This window comes from Cetorhinus maximus, chromosome 6, assembly GCF_964194155.1.
Source record: "Cetorhinus maximus chromosome 6, sCetMax3.hap1.1, whole genome shotgun sequence".
NCBI classification, from domain to species: domain Eukaryota; kingdom Metazoa; phylum Chordata; class Chondrichthyes; order Lamniformes; family Cetorhinidae; genus Cetorhinus; species Cetorhinus maximus.
The window spans coordinates 7,611,362-7,627,860 of NC_135884.1; the positions used below are offsets into that span (position 1 = coordinate 7,611,362).

Sequence of the window (16,499 nt, forward strand, 5' to 3'; positions counted from 1 at the left end):
TCATACTAGCTTTTTCTTCCAGATTTATTTAATTAACTGAATTTAAATTCTCCAGCTGCCATGGTGGGATTTGAACTCACGTCTCCAGATCACTCCCCCGGGTTTCTAGATTGTCCCCCACCCCCCGGGTTTCTAGATCACCCCCCCCTGCCCCCCACCGGGTTTCTGGATCACCCGTCCAGTAACATAACTATAATGCTACTACACCCACACACACTGGCTAGCAGGGTTCACTACATGGCAACTAGGATTGAGAACCTTGACTGATTTTTATTCATTCCTTCCTATATCTAAGTTATCCCATCTCTGCTTAAGATCAGCTAACAGATGAGAAAAACTGTAAAGAGCAATCCCTCATCTTCCTTCCGCCCCTCCCCCAACAAATACCTAAAAACACTATTTCTATTAGCAAAAAGCTGAGCTACACATATTTTATTCTGAACAGTCATCCATATCGCAAACCATCAGAGAACAGAAATGGAGCCAAGAGAATACACTAACAAAGTCACGGTTAAATAGAAACACTTGCATCAGAGCTTTAAGTATCTGTGAAGCTGACGCTGTATTTCTGAACATGGTAGAAATATTCCACTGTATCCTCAGAGATCAGTACAATTATACTGAATAGTGCACCTGTCCCCTTTATAACAGCATGCTTAGAGAGTGGGTAAATTATACTGGGAGGGCTAACAGGACTGTACAAGAGGGAAATAGAGCAGTAAGTCATTCAGCACCTCAAGCCAGTTCCACCATTCAATTAGACTTCCTTCTAAGTATACATGCCATACATAAAGTAGATAAAATTATATTGAATAGAGTTACTTGCACTGTGTACCTGTTCACTGCAGCAGTATATTCACACTGGGTCCGTAACATTATACGATGAAGGTTATCTGATTTGTGTACCTTACCTCTTCAAAAGAACGCTTACACTTGGGTATATGTCTTCATTCTGGGCTCCAAACTTCGCCAAAGCACTTACAGCAGCTGCAGAAGTTTTAAAAGAGAGAAATACAATTTCTTAACGTGCAATAGTGTCAGGCATGTAGCTTAAAGGCACCTGTAAATACAAGTCAACATGAACGCAGTGAAGGCAAAATTCAGCTCTCCAGCTTCAACATCGGAAATAAGGCAATTTCGCTTGAATTTCACCTTTGCGATTTGCATTACAGGACCCAGTGCAGCTGTCCATCAACACACACAGGAACTCCATTACCTGCTCCTTGCACAAAGTGAAAAAAAAATCCAAGAGAAGGCAGTTTGCTAGTCAGTCCTGCTGCTGGACTGGATATCTATTCCCACAGCATTGGTGCACTTTGATTGTAGTATGTACTATCTATAGGATGCATTACAGTAACTCACCAAACATAGTTTGGTAGGAGCCACAGGGCTGGGGCATACTACCACTGAGAAGGGACAAGGGTTTCAAGGTCATGGGATCACCATTCAAGGTTCCCCCTCCAAGTTTCACATGATAATGTTGTGATAATTTATACCATTCCTTCATTGTCTCTGGGTCAATAGCATGGAATTCCCTACCCAGCACCATCATGGGCTCACGCGGGCTTACCACTACTTTCTCAGGTAAATTGGAGATGGCCAACAGATGCAATCTTGTCTGCATCACCCAAAATCCCAGTCCCGAGAACAGACCCAGCCATGTAACTTCCACTGTTTTAAAATCGAACGAAACATAAATAAGCAAAATATCACACCAAGTCCACCTTCCAAACCCAGAACCTCTACAACTTGGAAGGATAAGGGCCGCAGATGTACAGGGGGCACCACCACCTGTGAGTTCCCATCCAAGCCACACACAATCCTGACTTGGGGGACTATATTGCCATTCCTTCACTTGTCGCTGGGTCAGATCCTGTAACTCCCTTCCTAACACAGCACTATGGGTGTACCTACACCACACGGGCTGAGCAGTTCAAGAGGATGGCTCACCACCCACTTTCTCAAGGGCAATCACGGAAGGGCAATAAATGCTGGCCCAGCAAGTGATGCCCACGCCTCGTGAATGAATAAATATAATGGCGTGATAATGTGGGAGAACAAGATCCTAAAATCAAGAAATGACTTGACAGCACAGAAGGAAGCCTTCGACCAATTGCTCCAGCGCTCTCTCTTCATTATCTGCTCTATTCCCATTTACCTGGATCTTCTTAAGATTGTTGCTTTCCAAATACTTATGCAATACTGTTTTAAATGATGTTATACACTCTCTCAATAATTGTACAAACTGGGGAGCTGCCCAGCCCTTGGGAAAGCAACCTGGCACACATTTTAAAAAAAATCTCACCCAGGGTCCAAGCAAACACACACACACTTCCAAGCAGGGACCACCGGAATGCGACCAGAAGGAACCCGTTAACCTGCAGCACAAATGCTAATTGTTGTCCAAGCTGTGATCAAGTGAAGCCTGAAACCTCCTCTTAACCACAGGAATGGAACCTTTAGCTCTCCCCATGGGCAGAGCGAGTGATTAATTCATTTTGACTGTGGGCAGTAAGGCAGCATTCTGGGTAAACGTAAAATTGAAGCGAATTATAGCATATAATGTAAAAAAACGGTAAGGCCAGATAGATCACTTTTCTCCAAAAACACTTGTTTTTATTGCTACTTTCTCTGCCTTCAGAAGCCCACTGACAACCCTCACCTTTCGATCACACCTCTGGCTTCCACACCCCACACCCCAGTTTCTATTTCCCACCCCCCCCTTTCCTGCTTGATCATCCTGTTAACCACTCTGCGACCCACGCTTTACACAAGCAGCATCGCTGGGAGCAGACAAAGTGCAACTCACCAGCCCGGACCTCTTCGTTCTCCAGGATGACCCGGTTGTAGATGAAGCGAATGTATTTCGAAGGGTTGGGGGTCCTGGCCCCTTCCCTCCCGAGCAGGTGAAGGATGCGCGTGGCAAGGACTGTGAACTCACAGTCCTCGATGAACTCGCAGAGGTGAGCTAGCCCCGTCTCCTTGCTCTCCGGGTTGTCCTCGATGATACAGATGATGCATTCCACAATGGCGCGCTTGTACTCAAATCCACCCTGAGGGCAAAATCAGAAGTCAGAACATGAGCCGATTTCCCAGTTGCTCCACTGCTTATGGAGTCACGTCACCTATAGGCTGTATAATGATAGAATATAATTCCACGGCTGAGTAGACAGAAAATCCTCAGCTGATTTACTGAATGGAAATTTTGAATTAACATGGGAAGTGCTATAAAAAGTGCCAATTAAGTCAAAAATGGTTTGTGACGCCCCAGTTTTACAAGAACATTTCTGATAGTCCCATTTTCACCCACTTACTTTATTTTCTGTGGTATTTATAAGAGTTGGCATGATAATGTGGGAGATCGGGATCTTAAAATCAAGAGATTAGTTGACAGCACAGAAGGAAGCCTTTGGCCCATTGTTCCAGCGCTCTCTCTTCATTATCTGCTCTATTCCCATTTACCTGAATCTTTTTACATTGTTGCTTTCCAAATACTTACCAATACTGTTTTAAATGATGTTGTACACTCTATCTCAATAGTTGTAAAAACCGGGGAGCTGCCAAACCCTTGGGAAAGCAACCTGGCACACATTTTAAACAAAAATTACTCTTCCTGTTGTTGGCCTGAAGGAACCTGCTTTGAATACAAACCATTATACAGCAACTAGACTCCAGAGTGTATTAAGCGAAGAATAATGATCCCAATAAATTCAACAAGATGATCACCTACACTTTAGCAAAAATAGCTGTTTTTTTCCCTCTCTGTTTTATACGTCTAATAACATTATTGCTGCGGGATATTGGCAACGACAAGTTAATACAATTTCATTATGTTCCTTTTCAAATGGTTTAAAATTTCTGCTAAAATAGCAGAGATGGGAATTCCAAACAATATGTTAACAGGGCTGTGTGCTAACCTCCACAAAAGGTGACCGGCGTGAACATGATGGGCCAAATGGCCTGCTTCTGTGCTGTAAACGTCTATGAGTCTAAATTGAGTATTTTTTTAATCCCACTGGTGTTATAATCCCCTCCCATAACATTTTACTTTTCGGTTTCTTGGTTTTAGATTTCCAAGCACCAGCCAATCAGGAATCCAGCCACAGTGTTGTTCCGATATACCAAGGCACAAGGTGCAAGAGCCAACTGAATGACTTATCCTCAGGTTTCCATCCAGACGGAGCATGTTTCGCACCTCTTGCTAGTGCCTCCTGCCCAGCATTGGGGCAGCTAGGCCGAGATCAGCAACTCGCAAGGAATAAAATCACGAGGACAAGCCGGAGAGCTGACTCTCCATGACACTGCTACATTGCACTGCCAGCTGCTGTCTTTTAAAATGACAACAGACTGGGCGCCTGTGCTGCTGAGAATGAGTATGTGAAAATGGCCAAGCTTGGACATAATTCTGAACACCTCTATTAAATCTCCCATTAACCTTAGAGCAGAGAAAGATAAGGAAAGATTTAATAGAGGTGTTCAGTTTGCGTGGGGATTTTGACAGAATAGATAGGGGGAAACATTTTTCACTGGCAAGAGGGTCAGTAACCAGAGGATTCTTAATTTTGGCAAGAAATTCAGGTCAATTAATTCATTGACCTAGTAAACAGTATCTATTGCTATTTGCAAAGTATTAAGGGATGTAATCTAAAATCACCAGAACAAAGAGCAGTTGAACGAAATTTGAAGATTGGAATATTGACTTGCAGAGGGTAGGGAATAAGTATGTGACGTCTTATTAACAGTCTATTCTGTTTCTTTTAATTCAAAACAAAGCATCAAAAATGGATTGGGCCAAAGTCTGCCCCACAGTGCTATAATCTAGGAGTTATATCCAGCACAATACTGAAGTGCATTAGGTGAATTTGAAATGGGGTGGGGTCAGGGGTTTAAAAAGATTATTTCTACTTCAGTTGGAGTGAGAGTCTAAATGCAAAGCAACATTGATGCTTTTGGCATTAAAACTGTGAGGGAATCCATTATGGCTACAAAGTCAATTTAAGATACAGAACTAAGATGTGTTTTTTTTCCTTTGCTCTTTCATGGGGTGTGGGTGTTGCTGACAAGACCAGCATCTGTTGCCTATCCCTTACTGCCCTTAAATTAGGTGGCTTACTAGGCCATTTCAGAGGGCAGTTAAGAGTCAACCACATTGCTGTGGGTCTGGAATAAGGTGGAGGCCAGACCTGCTAAGGATGGCAGATTTCCTTCCCTAAAGGACATTAGTGAATCAGATGAGTTTTTTTAAGAAACGACAATGGATGATGGTTTCATGGTCACCATTCCAGATTTCATTTATTGGATTTTAAATTCCGCCAGCTGCCATGGTGGGATTTGAACCCATGTCCCCAGAGCATTAACCTGGTCCTCAGGATTACTAGTCCAGTGACATTATGACCACGCCACCATCTCCCTGCAGTCAGTTACAGTGATCTGGAGGGAACTGTCTGAAAGGAAGGTGAAAACAGATGCAACGGTAATTTTCAAAAGGGAATTGAATATGTACTTGAAATGAAAAGTCTGCAGAGTTCTGGGAAAAAAGTGAGGGAGTGAGACTAATTGGTTAGGTCTTTCAAAGAGCCAGTACAGGCACGATTCACCAAATGGTTCTCCTCCTTTGTAGGGTTCTACAAAGCTAATTAACAATCCACAACATTAGTTAAAAAAAAACCTGTAAACATGATTCTTATTTAAAAGGGAAGGGTTATTTCTCTGGTACTCAGGTTTTATATTAACATACCTCTTCCCGCAGCATGGTGAACAGGAAGTTCATCATCACAGAGTGCTTTCGTGGGTACTTCTGGCACAGAGCGCTGATGGCCTGGACCACCACCACCTAAACACACAAGATCATCAGGAGAACATCAAGCAGCCAGTTAGGGGAGGATTCCCTCCAAGCATCATTGTTTTCTTTAAATTAGATCTTAAATTTGAAAACAATAAGCAAAAATCAACCGCCTGTACATGTTACATCAAACTGGACACTAGCTGGGCAGCACAGGGATGTGTTGTGGGGGAACAAGGGAGATGCAGCTGATCTGCAGCATGTCAAAATAACTCCCAACCACCAATGTGAGACCAAGAATCAACCCTTCAGGACCATGGATAATGTACTTAACATGGTTAGCTGCGGCTCAGTGGACAGCACTCTCACCTCAGCCAGCAAGTTGAGAGTTCAAGCCCCACTCCAGAAACTTGAACACTAAATCTAAGCTGATACTCCCAGTGCCAGTACTGAGGGAGTGGTGCACTGTTGGAGATGCTGCCATTCAGATGAGACGTTAAGCAGAGGCCCTGTCTTTCCTGTCAGGTGGGCATAAATGATCCCATGTTATTATGTTGAAGAGGTGCAGGAACATTCTCCTCGATGTCCTGGGCAATAGTTAGCCTTCAATCAGCTTCACTTTTAAAAAAATCATTTTTTTCCTTAGAAAAACAGATCAAATGGTCATTAGCACTTTGCTGTTTGCAGGACCTTGCTGTGCACAAATTGGTTGCTACAGTTCAACAGTGACTATACTTTAAAAAGCACCTAATTGATCTAAAGTGCTCTGGGATATCCAAAGATGGCGAAAAGCTCTAAATAAATGAAAGTGCTTATCTATACTTAAATGGTAAAGGTTAGCTTTTGATTTTGGTGACCAGTGCCTTGTGATTAAGGAAGATGAAAGCTGCCAGAGCTCCTGCATTTCATTGCTATCTAATGACCTCTCCTAGACATTCCTGTGATATGATAGCAGATGAGAATAGACTTAGTCTCCTCACACCCTCCTCTGTGAATAGCTCCCCATGTTCACCTACTAGCTTATTAGAGGTAATTTCACAGGGCACCACTGTTAGCTCAGAATGTGCAGCATAATCTACTTAAAGTTATTACTGAAATTAAGCACTATAATTACAACCTGCTTCTCTGATGCCTTGGTGACTAAATATACCATAGAATGTGCAACTGGGCACAGGTATTATTCCCTGTGCTGAGTTACCTGATCTCAGCCAGAGCACGGGTACAGTTGACTTTAGAGGCCCTTGGTCAGGAGGGAATAATCACCTTAAGTTTCTGCTCCTGCCCTCTGTCCAGTGGCCCTGCTGATAACAGACAGCGAGTGCACGCTTATACCATAGTCACTGTCTAGGTGGATCTATGAAGCCTCCTAGGTAAGGAGCCAAAGGGGCTGTTGGTACCCGGTGATGTGTAACCCATCACTAAACATCAAGGGAGAAATGGTTACCTTGAACTCGTCTGAGATTTCAGACATGAAGGAGGAGATCTGCTTCATGAGGCGGTCAATGCTGCTCTCACTGCCCGTTTTAAGCAGGGTGGTGATGGCAAGGGTGGCAATGCTGCGGTTCGAGTCCGTCACCAGGTTTTCCAGGTCCAGGTTGCACGCAGTCACAGCTGACGGATGCTTCATCGCCACCTGGAAAACAAGTGTTGCGGCTATTTTCAAAAAGACTCAACTTCCCGTTAGCGCGGCGACAAAAGCTTTTCTCTTCTACCCGATTAATGCCACTGACAATATGTTAAAAATTCCAACTAAATAGGACTTGCCAGGAATTCAACGAGACCATCAATGGCTTATTGATTTAGGATTTTCCTTTCACACCATACTACAAAAAGAGTGTCCGAGTATTGGGCAGGCTGCCTAAAACAACTGGAATGATTTCAAGTAGAATAGGATGACCTGTCAGGAAAAGTTAAAATATCCTGCAGTGCCATGGGGAAAGAGTAGGGGAATGGGACTCATTAGCTAGCGCTTGCAAAGTGCCATCACAGGCATGATGGCCGAATGGCCTTCTTCTGTGATGTACCATTCTGTGGTCCTACAGAAGAGACTATTTAAGTAGGGCAGCCACCTCTTTGTAGCATATAAAATATTAAGACCTAAATATAGTACTTTGAAATTCAGTAAGCTGATAAGACCAGAGTCATGAATATAAACTAGTGAAAATAAACTTAGAAGGCACTTGCTGACTGCAAAGGGAAATAAATGTTTGTAATAATATCCCAAGCAAGTAATAGAGATTTTAGGGGTGCACTAAATTTGTTGGGTTAGTAACATTGGAATATTCAAGAGACAAGCTTGAGTAGCCCTCGACTTTTCTGAAGTCTCTAAAAACGTACCTGTGTTTTACTGGAACAAGGCACCTACTCTTTGGATTCTGCCACTGAGGTCTCCCAAGTGTAATACTTCATTTTAATGAAGACAGTATAAAGACAAACCACCCAAATCTAAAGCTTTTGGAAGAATACATCTCCAAAGAAGCTTTCCCCCAGTTCTAATAAAAAAAATTAACTACAAAGTAAGTCTAGCCATGTCACTGGACTTAATTAGCATTTTTGTAGGAAATTATCAGTGAGTGGATGTGATGGGGGGGGAGGGAAGCCAGAAGCTTGCGGGTTCAACCCCTAGAGACTTCAGCACTAGGCCAACAGTATAGCGCAGTACTGATGCAGTGCCGTCTTCCAGACGTCTGTCCATGATACTTTCTACAATGTTTAAGGAGAGTTCTCCCGATATCCAAAGCAATATTTATCTCTCAATCAACATCAATAAAACATTTATCGCATTGCTGTTCGCAATTTGGATGCTGTGGTTCTTGCAACTGCCACTACACTTCAGAAGTACTTCATTGGCTTCAGGAATGCACTACCAAAATGCATGACCTTTCTTTGAAAAGGATATGGTGTTTAGTAGCAATGACTTCAGAATATCATTTTATGACACTAACCATTAGCTATGATAGAAGTAACCACTCACAGAGAGTAATAGTGCAGGAGGTCAGTCACCCGAGTTTGTGCCTCATTGTTACAACAATCGATAACTAATCTCACGGCTGTGCTCCTTCTCTGCGTCATCATTCGATTCCAATGTTTATCTACTCTTCCATTAAAAAGATGCAATGATCTCTGCCTCAATTTGTCTCCGTGGGAAATTATCCTGCTCTCCAACACCTCAGCGAGTTCAGAATTTCTCCCACATTTTAAATCAGACAACTTATCACTGACTCTCAATCAGAGGAAATAATTCATTAAAACCCCTCATAATTTGTAAACAACTTTTACTAAATTTCCCGCTAAGTCTTTTCTGCTCCAGTATGTCTCGATAACTATAATTTCCCATCACTGGCATCATCCAGGAGATATAAAGGAAGTTTTGGTGCAGAAGTGCAAAAGTCCTCTTACCTTGTTGAGTGTCCTCACTGCTGCGTATCGCAGGGCTGCCTTGGGTGAACTACAGAACAACTGTAGCACTGCAGGGAGAAGGAGATCAGCATCAAAAATCACAAACAGCAGAAATTGCTGCATCCCATTACCACGCAAGTCACCAGATGTTTCTAAACTTAACTTAAACTTAACCACAGATGCTGTTTGGGATGGGATTGTGAAATGGCAATATGCAGCAGTTCCATTTTCTGAATGCAAACAAGTTATTGCTAAAAAACAAAATGTAAATTTGTAATAAAAAATGGAGCACAAGGGCTGGTTTAGATTGTACAATGTAGGAATTGTCCATTGTTCTTCAAGCAGTGAGCAATTAACCTCAGTCACGCCATGGCGTCTTAGATGTCCTCATCCATGGCCTTGCTCTTCCCGGTTTCTCTTGCTTCCTCCGACCCTACAACCCTCCAGGAACTGTGGCCTCTTGTACATCTTCCACGCCTTTTGCCTCACCGCTGGCAGCCATACCTTCAGCTGTCCAGGCCCCAAGTGCTGGAATTCCTTCCCTAAACCTCTTCACCTCTCTCTTTCTTTAAAACTCTCCTCAAAACATCTTTGATTGAGCTTTTAGTCACCTATCCTAATAGCTCCTCCTTTGCCTCAGTGCTGATTTGCCTCCAATTACGTCCCTTTGAATGTCTTGGGATGTTTTACTACATTAAAAACACAAATTGTCAATGTAAGCAAGAGAGCGAATCCTCTTTTTTTTTGACATCACTTGCTATGTGACTACACCGGAGGAGGGCAGGTGCTTAGTCAGCTGTCTCAGGCCCATATTGATGGGGGAGAGGAACTGAGAGGCCATCTGGCCTCGTTCCTTATTGTGAACTGTTTTGCTCTGTTTAATTTGATACATTGATTAAGAATACGAACATTTCAATCATTGAGCCAGCACAAAAGTAGTTCTGAAATGATTTCCCCTTAATATTTATTCCAACCATTTCTCTTTGCTTTCACACACTTACCAGAGACAGCAGGGGCCAGTTCTTTGGCTGTACAGTTTGGCAGGTTGACAATAGCAGAAGCTGCTTCATAGACTACCATCTCGTGCTTGTTCCTCATGCAGTTCTCAATGAAGTCAAACAGCGGATTATCACGGCTGAGAAAACAATAAAGTAACCTATTACCACCCTGTAGATGCTGCAAATCTGTCTCTCACAGTTCAAGCATTTTAAAAAGGCCGGTCTGGATTAAGGACTGAATAGGGCCACACTTCTGCAAACACACAAGCAAACACAAAAAGTTGACTATTACTGAAAATTAAATAAGCCTTTAAAGGAAAACGTAGCAGTGCCATGTGCAACGTGTACTCTTGGAATGGGGGCTGCTTATATTCACAACCAGGTTGTGCTTCCTCACCAAAGGCATCTTGCTGTTTTCTTAATTAACCATAATGATATCTAGTCCCAGGGTTCTTAATTATTAGGACAGGCTGTAGGAATTAGGATCTTTTTCTTTGAAGTAAACTAAGTGGGATACAGATGCCTGCACTAAACATTCACCTGATTGTGCACCTTATCACTCAGTTATAGAATGTTGCACTCCTGTCTTTGCTAGCTCACCCCACACTAAACTGGCGGTTACTCAAAGGAACACCACTATGCATCTTGTGCAGGCAAACTGCACCCTACTCCGCTGCCACGCTAACCAGTCCTCTAAAATATAAAATATATGTATTTCATGCAGATGCAGCAGTAAAACTGGTAAATAGACTATGTGACAAAAGCATGTTGAAAATAGACTGACTGGTTCTATCCACCCACAGCACAGCTTTCTTCTGCAAGACACCCATTAAGGCCAACCTCTCCCCATTCCTTTGCTTTTCCTCATCAGCTCACTAGCATGAAGAGTGGGCAGATAGTCCTACAAATCATCTGTAACCCTACAGAACGTCAACCAAGTTTCAACCAGCCATGTTACAACTGGGCATTACTGAAAAGAACCTCTGAACTGGACAGGGATAGTTTTCCCCAAGAACGCGTTTATGGCGTCTCTGAAGCAATGACATAGGGCCACTAACTGAAACAAACACTGACGCACAGGCACAGTAATGTTTTCCACGAATTTCCTCCCTCACCTTCTGGAAATTCGGGCCAACTCTGGGATCTTGTTCACTATTATACACCGAGGCTGCTTATTGGACTCATTTTGTGATCTTGGTCAAGATCAGCAAATTCAGCACGGTCCAGCATGCTCTAAGCACCTCCTCCACTGTGTTCTTACCCACAGGGGGAAGGTCGGATGTGTAGAAGATATAAAATGGAGAAGTTCATACTTGGCACTGAAATCACTAATATTTCAGTGTGATAGTTACACTTGCGAATACACCACAGATTGACATGTTATAAAAAATGCAAGTTATACACAAGGTTTCATAGCGCATCTTCTCCTACAAGTATGTTTGTATGTGATTAGTTCTGTTTCATAAAGATAAAGCTCTGAATGATGGGGGGGAAGACAGATTGCTGAGAACGCTTGCTGTGCATCCTGAAGGATCTTGGATACCATGCTGGATGAGGAATTCAGAACTACAAATTTTGGATGCCAGCCTAATGTTCCCTTTTGGAGCTGGAGCCCCAGTGAGTGCATTTACAAGGAATGGTGCATTCAGTATCATTTACATTTCTACGTGCCAATCAGAAGCTGTGACTCGTATCTTAGAAAGGATCTCGCTCAAGGTCTCAGTTTGATAGTAACCTTTGCTTCAATTTGAGCCACTATCGCACCTATTAAAATGGCAACTTTTCTGCAGATTTCTTATTCTTCCCTTCAACTAATTTGCTTCCCCTCCTTGCCTGAAGGCACCAACTTGGTGACAATATATTTCCACAGTTGCCAGGACCCCTCTTGTGCGGTATGCAAACCCAGGATTATCTATGTGTGAACCACGGCAGCCAGTATCAGCAGGCTTGTTAAATATGGAGCGGCTTCACAGTCTGATCTTGAGCTCACCAGGTGGAAATACTCAATAACAATCAGGTGTGGGATGACTGGTTGGCTTTCCCTATGAGATACTGAGAAAGATTGTAGTGCACTAACTCAACACTGACCTTTAAACCTAAGGCCTGCTTGATCTATATGTGCTCGATAAAAGCAGTAGCATTTGTGGCGGGGTGCACAATCTTAAAACCAGCGCCAGGCTAATCAGGGGGGAAGTCAGGAAACACTTTGGCACGCAAAGGGTGGTAGAAGTGCAAAACCCTCCCATAAAAAAGAGTAGGTTCTATCCGAGTTAATCACTTTAAATCTGAGGTTGCTGGATTTTTTCTCTAGACAAGGGTGTGAAGGATATGGAGCCAAGGCAGGTGGATGGTGTTTAGATACAGATCAGCCATGATCTCATTGAATGGTTAAACAGGCTCAAGGCATTGCCTCCTCTGACTGTTATGTTCCTATGAAAGGCCACACTCAACACAACCTGCAGTGTGCAAATAACCCAATGTAAGCACAGTGCATGCATTCTTGACTTTTTGATGCATCTTGTGATTGCTGAAGTTAATGCCAGGGAATAGGGGCATTTTTAACTTCAGACCATTAGTGTTACAAACAAACAGTAGCAGTAGGTAGAATGTGGCTAGCTGCAGAGCAAAGTCCTCTCTATTGTGCCTCTGCCCCAACTTCAAAATATTATCCCAGGTCAGCGTATGGATTGCAGCAATACAAGGAATAAGGCCCACCAGCAACTTCTCCAGGGCAACTGGGGATGGGCAATAAATATTAACCTTCCCAGCAATGCCCAGACCCCAAAAATAATTGTTTTTAAAATGGTGATTTTTTTTTTTTCCAGTTCTCAATACAACCTTCAAGTGGCATCTATGAATGAAATCGCCAATCAAATGCTGACTGGGGATGGTTGTATACAGTCCAATGGGACCTGTATTCTTTACCCTGCATGGTTAGAATATGGAACATGCTATCACAAGGAGAAGTTGAGGCAAATAGCACAGATGTATTTAAGGGGCTGTGAGAGAAGTACATGAGGGAGAGAGCAATAGAATGATATTCTGATAGGGTGAGACGATGAAGGACGGGGGAGAAGACTCGCTTGGAGCAAACATCTTTCATAACCCAGTTGTGCTGAATAGCTTGTATCTGCGCTGTAAATTTTACGTAATCCTATACATTGAGACTGACTAAACTCGTTTCATATGTGCTCCTTTACAGGAGCAGACTTCCCACTCGTTATACAGTTTGAGCCTAGGACCCAGGAGGTGAAAGGCACCAACTCAATTCTCGGCAGGTCTATGAGCCCCTGTCACAAATCTCAATGGTACAACAGAAAAGCTTAGTTCATTTGATTCTGAGAAGTTCTCACCTGTTGGCATCCTCCTCCAGCAGCTTACTGGCGATGCGGATCATCATACAATAGGCAAATGGTGACTTCAGGCCCTGGCGTGAGAACTTGGTCACCATCTTGTTAACCGCGAGCCGGTCATTTTTCCGGATGTGGTACAGTAACCCCAGAGCATGATACTGAAAGGGTGAAGAGCAGTCACTGTTTACTAGCAAATACAACAACCAATTTACAAACAAAAAAAAAAATAACTAGTTAAGTTGTTTTTAGCAGAATTGGTTGAGGGAATGCTGCCCGGTCACTGGCAAAATCCCTGCTCTTCTTTCAACAACATAATGGGATCCTTTAATTCCTTTTGAACAGGTAGATAACGCAGCAGTTCATGTTAATCGAAAAGCAGCGCTCCTGATAGTGCAACACTCTATCAAAACTTTTAATCATTTTCAACCCTCTATTAAATTACCCCATAACTTTCTCTGCTCGAAGTAGAACAATTCCAGTTTCTGTGGTCTCTCATCTCTGGTGCCATTCTAGTAAATCTCTTCTACACATCCTCCAAGAAATCCTTCCTAAAGTTTGGTGCTCAGAATTGGACAAATATTCCAGCTGCAATCTAATTGGTGATTTATAAAGGTTCAGCATAACTTCTTTGCTTCTAATATCTACGGTGAAATCCCATAGAATCATAGAAAAGTTACAGCACAGAAAGAGGCCATTCAGCCCACCATGTCTGCGCTGACTGAAAAAACGAGCTGCCCATTCTAATCCCACCTTCCAGCACCCGGTCTGTAGCCTTGCAGGTTACAGCACTTCAGATGCAGGTCCAGGTATTTTAAAATGAGTTGAGGGTTTCTGCCTCAATCACCAATCTGGCAGCGAATTCCAGACACCTACTGCCCTCTGGGTGAAAAACATTTTCCTAATAACCCCTTTAATCCTTCTACCAATCACCTTAAATCTGTGCCCTCTGGTAATTGATCTCTCCACTAGGGGAAACAAGTCGCTCCTGTCTACTCCATCTAGGCCCCTCATATTCTTCTACACCTCAAGCAAGTCACCCCTCAGCTTCCTCTGTTCTAAAGAAAACTACCCTAGCCTACCCAATCTTTCCTCATAGCTGCAATTTTCAAGCCCTGACAGCATTCTTCTAAGTCTCTTTTGTACTCTCTCCGGAACAATTATGTCCTTCCTGTAATGTGGTGACTAGAACTGTACTCAAAACTCCAGCTGTGGCCTAACCAGCGTTTTGAACAGTTCCAGCATTACATCTCTGTTACAGCTGTTCTACACATCGTCCAATAAAGGAAGGCGCTCCATATGCCTTCTTTACCACCTTATCTTTCGGTCCTGCCACTATCAGGGACCTGTGGACACGCATTGCAAGGTCACTTCCTCTACCCTTCTCATTGTGTATTTCCTTGCTTTATTTGCCCTCCCAAAATGCATTGCCTCATATTTCTCCAGATTGAATTCCACGATCAATTAATTCAGTGCAAAGTATTGATTCAACACTGGGCCTGCGAGTCAGTGTCTGGCTCAGTTGCACACTGGGCGGTGTGTACAAACCCACTAAGCTATCAGTGAATCTTTTGCAATGCTTTCGATTGTGCCACCATTTCACTCACCTGCACCATAATGTTGTCACTAGAGGCTGCCTCCTGAGCTTCGTTCACCCAACGTTTCACCACATCAAAGCCAGTCTTGAGCAAGTGCTGCGAGACACAAAGGAAATGGATTAATGATACCTACTCGCCTCTCCCAACCTACCCATCCAATAACACTTGCAAGTGAAATGCAAATCCCACACACAGCATGTTATAACATATCCAAAATTGACAAAACAAATGCTTTTCCTTCTTAAAGTGTTGCTTTTCCAAATAAGAGCGATGAAATTACTATGAAGGCCTTGTAATAAGAAATGGAGTCAGGCCGTCTAAATAACCTTCCCATCTACAGCTCAAGCCAACGTTACTCATATCCCACAATATTATGGTATATTTTGCAGCAGACAACAACACTCACCAAGGAGGAAAGCAATGCGGAGCTGGAGACGCTGGGCACCTTGTCCACGATCGCCTGCTTCATGTAACGTTCAATGGCTTGGAGCATGGTGCTCTGTCAGGAATCATACGAGAGAGTGAATGAGAGATCTGAGGCACCAACTTCAGAAAAAGTCACCGTTTCAATCCTCAGGTAGACAGACATGTTATTAAAAGTTCAGAATAGCAACAAGGCAATGACACTGAACAGGTTGATACATAACGCTCTTATCTGCACTCCTTACAAGAACACAGTATGAACCCACTGATGTGTCAGAGGACACAACTTTAAAGTTCGCAAGCCTCGAGCAAAACTGAAAAACATTTTTTTAGTGTTTAAGCACAACATAATAACCTGAAGAAAGTCCAGGTCAACTGCTAGAACAAGTTACATTTAACATAGTTCCTTCCTAACAGCACTGTAGGTGTATCTACACCAGATGGACGGCAGTGGCTCACCATTATCTTTAAGGGAAATCAGGGATTAGCAACAAATGCTGCCCTTGCATTCACATCCCATGACTTTTTTCAAATCTCAAGGGACTTCACAGGAATGGTATCAAAGATAATCCAACACCGTGCCACGTAAGGAGGTATTAGGACAGGTAACCAACGGCATGGTTAAAGAGATGGGTTTTAAGGAAAGCCTTAAAGGAGACGACAAGGCTTGAGAGCAAAGAGGTTTAAGAGGAGGAATTCAGGACCTTTGGGTCTTGGCAGCTGATGGCACAGTCACCAAAGAGCGAGTGAAGAAAACAAGGGCGTAGAGGAGGCCATAACTGGAGAAGCACAAAGATAAAAAAGGGCTATATCAATAATTGCTAGTCCCCCTTTTGAGCACGGTACTTACATCAGTAATTTTACACAGCGCTCTTACAGCAGGTCCACGATAATTGTCTTCTTTCCCCGTCATATCTTTTGTCAAGCTGAGGGGGAAAGAGAAATACAG

General features: G+C 43.1%; 1 protein-coding gene across 1 annotated transcript in view; it reads right to left on the reverse strand.

Annotated features, from left to right (window-relative positions):
- Window positions 1-16,499, reverse strand: part of LOC144681502 (coatomer subunit gamma-1) — a 62,068-nt gene that overhangs the window by 18,481 nt on the left and 27,088 nt on the right. The window contains exons 6-15 of the mRNA XM_078543134.1: window positions 16,401-16,476; window positions 15,534-15,626; window positions 15,137-15,223; window positions 13,533-13,690; window positions 10,183-10,316; window positions 9,182-9,249; window positions 7,227-7,415; window positions 5,738-5,833; window positions 2,810-3,053; window positions 912-987 (exon numbers count right to left, since the gene is read on the reverse strand). Of these exons, the coding sequence (XP_078399260.1) occupies window positions 912-987; window positions 2,810-3,053; window positions 5,738-5,833; window positions 7,227-7,415; window positions 9,182-9,249; window positions 10,183-10,316; window positions 13,533-13,690; window positions 15,137-15,223; window positions 15,534-15,626; window positions 16,401-16,476 (1,221 nt within the window). The remainder of the gene's footprint in view (window positions 1-911; window positions 988-2,809; window positions 3,054-5,737; window positions 5,834-7,226; window positions 7,416-9,181; window positions 9,250-10,182; window positions 10,317-13,532; window positions 13,691-15,136; window positions 15,224-15,533; window positions 15,627-16,400; window positions 16,477-16,499) is intronic.